At 60.0% G+C, this 9,071-nt stretch overlaps 1 protein-coding gene across 2 annotated transcripts; it reads left to right on the top strand.

Moving 5' to 3' along the window:
- The first annotated feature begins 999 nt into the window (after positions 1-999).
- CTDSP1 (CTD (carboxy-terminal domain, RNA polymerase II, polypeptide A) small phosphatase 1) lies at positions 1,000-5,043 on the top strand. Of its 2 annotated transcripts, none has more exons than XM_006891899.1 (7): positions 1,000-1,402; positions 2,732-2,880; positions 3,228-3,329; positions 3,449-3,505; positions 4,058-4,150; positions 4,238-4,423; positions 4,915-5,043. In XM_006891899.1, exons 1-7 carry the CDS (start codon positions 1,336-1,338, stop codon positions 5,041-5,043), a joined length of 783 nt encoding a protein of 260 aa, XP_006891961.1. In that variant the 5' UTR covers positions 1,000-1,335. The 2 variants fall into 2 exon arrangements, with proteins under 2 accessions (XP_006891961.1, XP_006891960.1); XM_006891898.1 differs by having other exon boundaries at positions 3,225-3,329.
- The last annotated feature ends 4,028 nt before the right edge of the window (positions 5,044-9,071 follow it).

Here is a 9,071-nt window from a genome sequence, read left to right as displayed (position 1 = left end):
GGTGAAGGCTCGGCGTCATTTTTTATAGTGCACAACGAAGAGTAATCACAAAGAAAAGGTGTTTCCTAACGTCTTCCAGTTCAGTCCCCAGTCTCCACGGCGCGTGACGCGGGAGTTTTCCCCGCTAAAACAGGGTCGTTAGCGGCCAGGACAGGCCCCTCACATTCCTGGGACGAGGGGGCCAGTTTTCACTATTTGAAGCCTGAGGCCCCCACGGTCGGGCACAGATCCCGTACTGACGGGGCGCCCAGTGTGTGCGGGGTTCCCGGGAATACGAACGAGTCTCAAGCAGAGGACCCTGCCTCCCTATAGTCAGAGGACAAGTTGCAAAAGCTGCTTGGACAAGGTGGCATTTCATCGAGAGCTAAGCGATTTGGCTTCACACAAGAAGGGGCTCTCGAGGTGGAGAGAACCGTGCGCACGAGGGTCCCGAGAGAGCACAGCGCTCGGCTCTGGTTCGCGGGAAGGCGAGGTGGCCGGCGTGAGCGCGCGGAGAGCCAGATGGAATTTAGCAGGGAACATCCTAGGGCAGAGTTGGAATTTTTCTACCCTACAGACCCCAACACTTGACAGCACCTAACGACAAACCCAAGTCACCCAGCCCCGAGACTGTAGTGCTGGCGAGAGCCAGAGTCTGTTAGCAGCAGAGTTCTATCTGGAGCTAGTACACATTCACAACTTCCCTTTGACCACCAGGCTGAAAAATAGACCCATACTACAGATGTGATCCCCGATCCCCAGAAAAGTAAACAGAGAAGCAGTTAAGTCTCCAGCCCTCGGAATGTGCAGAGGTGGGGCTGAGCCGCACCCCCTCCCCCCGGCCGTGGGCGCTGCAGCGGGGCGGGCTCTGGCCGTGGACGCCCCGCGGCCTGGAACGGTGGGCCGGCCGCCGGCCCTGCCACGCAGCCGCAAAGGCTCGGCCCCGCGGGCGGGCGGCAGGAAAGGAGGCGACGCCCCCTGAAGCGCGGCAGGAACCCGGCCGGACCCGCCTCCCCCGCTCGCTTAGCCGCGCCGGCCCCAGAAGTGATGAAAGCGGCGGCCGAGTCCAGGTCACGCCGAAGCCGTTGCCCTTTTAAGGGGGAGCCTTGAAACAGCGCCCGGGTTCCATGTTTGCATCCGCCTCGCGGGGAGGAAACTCCATGTTGTAACAAAGTTTCCTCCGCGCCCCCTCCCTCCCCCTCCCCCTTCGAGTCTGTCTCCCCTCCCCTCAGAAGCTCGCGGGGATCCCTCCCTCCCACCCCTCCCCTCCCCCCCGCGCCCCGATTCCGGCCCGAGCCGGGGGGGAGGCCGGGCGCCCGGGCCAGAGGCCGGCCGGAGCGGAGCGCGCCCGGCCCCATGGACAGCTCGGCCGTCATTACTCAAATCAGCAAGGAGGAGGCGCGGGGCCCGCTGCGAGGCAAAGGTACGGGGGCCGCGGGCGGGGACCGGAGCCAGACGCCTCGAGAGGGAGGGTGAGGGGGCCGGGACCCTTCCCAGGCCACGGGCGGCGCCCGTCTCAGTCCAGCCGGATCCCTGGCGGGAGCTCCAGCTCAAAAGAGAGCGAGGAGGGAGTTCAAACTTGCGGAGGATCAGAGACGCAGGGCGGGGCCTCGCGCATTTGGGGTGCCTCGGTCTTCATAAGTGGGGAAACTGAGTCAGGGTAGTGCAGACTTCTTCGGGGTCTACTGGGCTGGCAGCGCGCGGTGCCCTAGGTCTAGTCTGCCCCTCCGCATCGTGCCCCCCCCCCAGCCCCGCGCACATTGGCGCCAATGGAGCTGGGGGGGGGGTTGAGGAGGGCGTCTTGAGGCCACCCGCCGAGACTCCGCCCCCTCTGGGTTGCGGTCTGATTGAGAGAGGGGGCGTCGAGGTGACAGTGGGCTGGAAGGGTTTAAAGGATCTCCCGCTAACACGCAGCCACACTCCCCACAAAACTTCAGCGTCTCCCGTGGAATTGTCGAGCTCATTCGAGGGGTTGCATTTCGAGGGGCTGCCTGTCTCCTGCGGGAGAGACTTGCACGGGCTGGGCACGCGGCGTCCCCGTTGCAGGCCCGTGGGCGCCGGGCCTGTGCACACTTGCAGCGACCTGGGCAGCCGCCCTGCCCAGCCTGGGCCCCAGGGGCTGGCCTGTGCTGCGTGGAGCCTCTGCCCACCCCTGCCCCGGTGTTGACCTTAGGAGCTCGGCAGCCCCCTTTCAAGTTTGCCCACCCCCTCCCTCCTGGTCCTAGTCTTGCTCTGGGACTCGGGATGGGAGAGTGTGTCTGTGTGTGTGTGTGTCTGTCAATCATTCTCTCCAGGTTAGGGGGGCGGAGCCGACAAGCTTAGGGAACACAGGCTCCCAGCTGCACGCACGGCAGCCAGCGTCGCTGCCCCCACCCCTTGCTTCTGGGTTCAGCCTTTTTTGAGGACTCGACCCGGTTTGGTGGGGGACTGGGAAGCAGGCCCCAGTTTGGCACTTCTTGGCAGGAGGCCCCCTGGGGTGGGCTGAGTGGCTGGAGGCCTCCCCAGTGGGGCTGAGCACTTAGCAGTATTTCACCTGAGTCACACTGGAGGTTGTGCCTCTTCTTCTGGTAATCCATCTCCTAGCTCTTAACGGTGTGGAGTGTATGGAGAGGTCGCGGCCAGAACTGGCTGGCAAAGCCCCTTTCCCGTAATGTGCCTTCGGGTGAAGAGGGGAAGCCCTCCCAGTTGAGGGAAAAGTGCCCCGCATCTGGGAACACCTCTCCAGGCCCCACCTTGGACGTCTTTGCTTCAGGTGACCAGAAGTCAGCAGCTTCCCAGAAGCCTCGGGGCAGGGGTATCTTCCACTCAATCTTCTGCTGCGTGTGTCGCGATGATGCTGAGGCTCTGCCCGCCCACAGCGGGGCGCCACTGCTCGTGGAGGAGAATGGCGCTGTCCCCAAGGTGTGTGACAGGCAGGTGGAGGCTGCAGGGACACCTGGGATGTTTCAGGCTCTCTCTGCCGGAGGCCCTGGGAGAGACCAAGGAGGGTGGGAAGTGGGGTTCTCCCTGCCAGCCCCAAGCCTCACTCTGTGAGCCTCAGAATGGCTGCCCTCTGAGCGCATCTCTAAAGTCCTTGGCTTAACAGGTGGGAAAATGAGGCTCAGGTGCTAGAGTTTCAGGAGCCAAGCTGGTCTCACCTCAGTCTTCCTGGGGCTCTGGGAATAAAGGTGGGGAAGGGGAGACGGTACATAAAGAAATAACTGGCTTGCAAGGCATGTCCCAGCCAGCCCTACCCCTCCCCATAGCAGACCCCTGTCCAATACCTGCTCCCGGAGGCCAAGGCCCAGGACTCAGACAAGATCTGCGTGGTCATCGATCTGGACGAGACGCTGGTACACAGCTCCTTCAAGGTGGGCCCAGCTAGCAGCCTTCAGCCTTTCTGCCCTGGCCTGGGAGGGGGGGGCCTAGGCTAGGTCATGGCCCCAGGGGACTTGTCGGCCACCTCCAGCCTCTGTTTGCTTCCCCTCAGCCTGTGAACAACGCTGACTTCATCATTCCGGTGGAGATCGATGGAGTGGTTCACCAGGTGAGGCCAACGGAAGAGGTGGGGACGGGGCTTTGATAGAGGCCCAGAGAGGGTGCCGGGCTTGCTAAAGGCCACACAGACCCTGGAGACTTGCCGGACTCCTGGGCCTGCAGAGTTGGGGTTCCTCTTAATCCTTCCCCCAAGCTCCCTGCCATGCCCCCTTGCCCCACCCTGCCCGGGACCCAGTTCAAGTAATTCAGGATAGGTTGTGTGCTGTCCAGCCTGTTCTCCATTACTTGGCTCGGGGGCCGGTGCCCTGCAGCCCTGGGGTGAGGGGGCCACTCCTAGCCCCTGTATTTGCCTGAGGGACCAGGAATTAGTGATCGCTTAGAAGGATTACCCAGAAGCTATGTTCATTTTCATTTTGGGAGAAGACAGAAAGCGTCCCCTGGGGCACTTGGGAGAGTCTGGCCAAACTGAGCCTGCAGGCGCTGGGACCAGCTCCCTTCTGTGTCCCTCTGCTCCCTACCACCTGCCCTCCCAACCCTCAGCCTGCCCCCAGGTCCTCCCTGGCCTGGTGGGCAGCAGCCGCCTCACTGGCCCACCCCCCAGGTCTATGTGTTGAAGAGGCCTCACGTGGATGAGTTCCTGCAGCGGATGGGTGAGCTCTTTGAGTGCGTGCTTTTCACTGCCAGTCTCGCCAAGGTGAGTCCTCACCTTCCTGAGGGGTCCTCGCACCCAGCCCCAGGGCACAGCTGGGCCTCAGCGTGACCCACCTCTCCCCATCTCCAGTACGCAGACCCCGTAGCGGACCTGCTGGACAAGTGGGGGGCCTTCCGGGCCCGGCTGTTCCGGGAATCCTGCGTCTTCCACCGTGGGAACTACGTGAAGGATCTGAGCCGGCTGGGCCGAGACCTGCGGCGGGTGCTCATCCTGGATAACTCGCCTGCCTCCTACGTCTTCCACCCGGACAACGCAGTGAGTGCCGGGGGTGGGCCGAGCGAGGCCCGAGGAAGGTCCAGCATCTGGGGCCAGCTCCTCCCCGCCCTCTTGTCAGGGTCCACTCCCTTTGGGCCCTCTGCCTTCGCCACCTGAGCATCCTGGGACTGGAGTAGAAGGCTTCCCCGAAGGCCTTGGACCCCTATGTGGAACAGGAGCCGTTTCAGTCTCCCACACTCTGTGCTGTGATCTCTGAGCGGGCCTCGGAATCAGATCGAGCAGGTCCTGATTGGGCTTTTGCTCGAATGAAGTAGAATAGAAAGTATTGGGGTGCTTTCAGGTTAGTACAGTGTCTTGTAAAACTTGTTCTGCTTCACACGCGTTACCGAAAAAGTTTGAAAGCTGTGGGTGAGGGGAGCTGGCTCTTTGGGGAGGGGTTTCCAGGTCCCCAGGAGGTGCTGAGGGATAACCTGGATAGTTCCCACCCATGGCTACATGTGCCCTTCACCACCTCCCTCCTGCCTCCCCAGGTACCAGTGGCCTCGTGGTTTGATAACATGAGTGACACAGAGCTCCACGACCTCCTCCCCTTCTTCGAGCAACTCAGCCGCGTGGATGACGTGTACTCGGTGCTCAGGCAGCCTCGGCCTGGGAGCTAGTGAGGCCAGAGGGGGCCTGGACTTGCCCTTGGCCGCGGCCACACCTCCTCACTCTCGGACTTGGCAGCGCTCACTGCTCCATAAGAAAACCCATGAGCCAACACACTCAGTGCCAGGGGAGCGTGTGCCTCCCTAACCAGCCTGGCCTGGCTGCCGAGGGAGCTGCAGCAGGCACCGAGGGCAGTGAGCCCTGGGGTCCCCATATCAGTGCCTTAGAAGCCCCTGCGCCTTGGGGGCAGGTCTCATGTGCCACCACCCCCACCCCCTTTTTTCTTCTTCTCCGTGCTGCCATGTTTATCTGCTGCCAAATTGGGCCCTGGGCCCCTTCCGGTTCTGCTCTCTTGGGAGGCAGGGCTCCTACTGCCCCCACCTTGGCCCCTAGCCTGGGAACAGTGGACACAAGTGCCTTGCATAGAGCCCCTCATTGCTCCCAGCTTTTCTGGGGGCACTGGGCTGGGCAGCTCTTTGCAATCCAAGCTGGCTGGAAACAGCTCTCTCGTCCTCCCGCACCCCTTCCATGGGCCCCAGTACTGCCCCACCTGTCTGCCCAAAGGGCTCAACTCTCACCACCTGTGAAGGGAACTCAGGCTGTCTTTCTTTCGGACTTGCATCTTCTTCAGGGTCGAGGTCTGCCCTCCTTTCCCCTCCCCTCCCAGTCCCCTGCTTGTCACATCTGCCTTAACCTCCTGTGACCAGGCCCCCAAGGGCTCGGCTCCCCTAGCTGTGAGTGGGGTTATAGCAGTACCCCCCATGCGGTGCCATATAAATATGTATATGTGTATATAAGTTTTTAGGAGAGGGCAGATGGAGGGGCTCTGTAGAGACACCCCTCTCTCATCCCTTTCCTGGGCCCAGAAATTATGGGACGGGAGGGAAAGGATTTTTACATTTTTTAAATGGCTATTTTTCTGAATGAAACAATCTGGGCCCATGTGCCTCAGCCCAGTCTTCTGCCCCTCACTCCCCCTTTGCTCTCTTCATCCATGGAAAAGTCATTTTTTGAGCACCATTTCTGCCAGCACTGTATGAGGTCCACCAGCTGAGTGAGGGGACCTGTACACCACATAACAGGTGCCTCCCCCACCCAGCCCACACGTCACTGGTGCCTTTGGGATGGATCTGCAGGAGGTAGGACCCTTCTTGGGCTTGGGGGATTTCCAGGAAGCCTGACCACGCTGTCCCTGTCTCCTCCGTGCCATTCCAGCCTCTGCAGCCCCTGCCTCATCCTCTGCTGGCTGGGGGCTGCTCCCAGGACTGGAGCCTTCTGGCTCTTCTATCTGGAGCCCTTCCCCCCTACATGCTGTATCTGGAGATCATAGCCTTGGGCTCTCCCAGGGCCTAACGGTTAATGGGACCTACAAACCAGTGCCAAGGGGGGTGTCAGTTGGAGAAGTTCTTGTGTTCCCGCCCCCCTCACAGAAAGCTCGTGCATGGGCAGAGGCTGGTTGGCCGAGGCAGGTGGTCTGCTCATTTTTAAGTGCCTTCTATGTGACAGCCCAACAATATATGAGAACTAAAGCCAGACCCCCCCCTAATCCTGCCTTTGTGGTTTTTGGGGGCCAGGGTTGAGTAGGGGTGATAATGATTCTTGTAGCCATGTCTCTTGAGGCCTCACCTTGATGTGGGTGTGGAGGGGTGGCCCCAGCCTCATCCCACACAGGGCCTTCCGGTGTGATTGCCGCACACGCTAACTTGACATCCCATCTGGTATTTAATTCCCTTTTCCTGGGCACTAGGCGCTCTGGTGGCCTAGCTGCAAGGAACTGTGCTGCAATGAGGGCACAGGGTTCGAGACCACCAGCTGCTCTGTGGGAGAAGGATGGGCAAGCTCCACCCTTTCGAGCCGCAGGGTCAGCTGTGGGTCGGTTAGCTCAGACCTGCACACCAGCAGCTGGCGGGACAGAGACCTGGCGATCCTCATCCCTGAAGATTATACCTCTATGAAGGTAGCTTTCCCTGACAGGCGGTGCTGGAAGTTGTGATTCGCTGCAGTTATTGAAGCCACGACTTGATAAATACTAGCTACAAAGCAGGGAAGCGCCTGTGGCAGAGGGGTCCCAGGGACCTCCTTTGGAAAGGAGAAGAGTGTGGTCGCTGCCCCCCAAACCCAGTGTGCAGGGAGGGACTGGGGACCCCCCGCAGGGGCGAGGAGGGGGTCGTGGGAGAGTTACAGGGAACCGGAGTTCATGCACAACGATCTTTGTGCAGCTCTGATGTGGGCTGGGCAGAGAGGGCGCAGCCCCCCACCGCTGCGCGGGCCCGGGGTCGCCAAGTTCACGGTCAGGTTCAGGCTGGGGCTGGGCCTCGGCCCCGCCCGGTGCCTCCCCGCCCCCTGGCCGCACTCTGGCCACTCGCCTGTGGCCGCACCCTGGCCCGAGCCTCCGCCCCACTTCCTGCCCCCGCCCTGCGGCTCTGGCAACACTTCCTTTTCAAAATGCGGCCGCCCCGGGGGCCGGCAGGAAGTGTCCGCCCTCCCCTCCCGGCCCCGCTGCCCTGCGGCGCGCCTTTCCTTCCCACGGTGTCCACTAGGGGCCTCTGTCCCCTGGGCGCCCGGGATCCCCGCACGCCCTCCCTTGCCGACCCCACCCTGTCATACACATGACCCCCTCACATCACCCCAGGGACTGGAAAAAGCGGGCCCACATCAGTCACCCCTCAGCCCACGCACAGGCGGGGCAGGGAGTGCCCAGCCCCCGGTTCCGCCCTTCATCTGCCCTCTCCGCTCCTCAAGTCGAGCCCCAAGCCAGCCACTTCCTGGGACCCCAGATTCCTCTCTGTCCCCGCCAGGCCGCATTCGGAAATCTGCGGTGTGACAGTCCCCACTTCTACCACTCCATCAATCAGCTTCCCAGGTAGAAAAAAGCTAGGGAACTCACATGAGAAGAGACCTCAGTTCCTCTTAGCATCAGCTCCGTTGTGGGCCTGAGGCAGAGCCCCTGTGGGGTTCATGCGGCGTCCTGGCTCTATTTCCTGCTCTCCATGCAAACCTTGGTCATTCCAAGATTTGCATCAACGCAGAGGAGACGTCCAGGCTCCCAACTATGAAAGAGACCACAGTCAGCCACCACTCACTCCCCAACTCCAGCAACACAGGGTTCAACCTCAAGTGTTGGGTGCTCTGTCAAGGCAGGGTGCCAGGAACAGGGACACCGCAAAGAGTGTGCCACTGAGTCTGCTCTCTAGGAACTCACACTCTAGTGAGAGAAGGGAAAATAATACGAATGGGAATCCTGACTGAAGTGCAGTAAAAGAGTTACAGAGTAGAAGGCAGATTTCACACAATGGAAGACTGTATGTGTCAGACTGTGACCTTGGAGGGTGGGGGGCTGGAAACATTTCTCATATTGTTATGTTGTTGATTGGTGACTAGTCGGCCATGACTCATAGTGACCCTATGAATAATAGGCCTGAAGCCTTTCTAGAACTATCGTCTTTTCTCCAAGTTCTTAGAGTTTTCCAGAGGCATGTGGTTTAGGAAGTGGATGCTACTCCTGAATGTGGTTGAGGAAGTGGATGCCACTCCTGCTTCTAAATTCTTAAATTAGAAGGTTGGAAAGGAGAGATTCGGGTGAAGGTGACCCGAACAACCAGAGGAAGTGCCATGAGCAAAGCCTTCCAGAAGCAGCCTGGTATGGAACAGTTGGGAGCAGACAAATGTTGGAATTGCATACAGGGAGGAGGGGAGAGAAGGAGGAGAGGCTGCATAGAGCAGAAGAGGCCACCTCACGATGATCTGTAGTCTGCAAACTGCAATGCCTGGTGCGTATATTTCAAATACCAGCAGACATAACAATCCATGATGGATAGGCCATAGTGGATCCTCCAGAAAGAAGGCTACGAAAGATGAGGAAGAAAGGGCTGGCGATCTTCCAACAACCATCTAATGTAAACCTTATAGACCCAACAGAAGTAGTTGTATCTCATGAGTAATTTATGCCTGCCTTGAGCCTTCTGCTTCCTCTGTGATTTATCTGTGAGGAATCAAATTGACAAGAAGAAGCCTCTTCAAACGCACTCATAGTGACTCT

The sequence above is a fragment of the Elephantulus edwardii genome, unplaced genomic scaffold (genome assembly GCF_000299155.1).
Source record: "Elephantulus edwardii isolate Elephantulus edwardi_28Jun2011 unplaced genomic scaffold, EleEdw1.0 scaffold00106, whole genome shotgun sequence".
NCBI lineage: Eukaryota > Metazoa > Chordata > Mammalia > Macroscelidea > Macroscelididae > Elephantulus > Elephantulus edwardii.
Note: the sequence above shows the minus strand (reverse complement) of the source record. Positions and strands in the feature narration are given on the sequence as shown.

What these genes read in the sequence shown, in the direction of transcription:
- CTDSP1 (XM_006891898.1), top strand. Translation starts at nt 1,336, where the DNA reads ATGGACAGCTCGGCCGTCATTACTCAAATCAGCAAGGAGGAGGCGCGG. An exon ending in GGGCCCGCTGCGAGGCAAAG is followed by an intron (nt 1,403 to 2,731) that starts GTACGGGGGCCG and finishes TCTTTGCTTCAG; the next exon opens with GTGACCAGAAGTCAGCAGCT. An exon ending in TGGTACACAGCTCCTTCAAG is followed by an intron (nt 3,330 to 3,448) that starts GTGGGCCCAGCT and finishes GCTTCCCCTCAG; the next exon opens with CCTGTGAACAACGCTGACTT.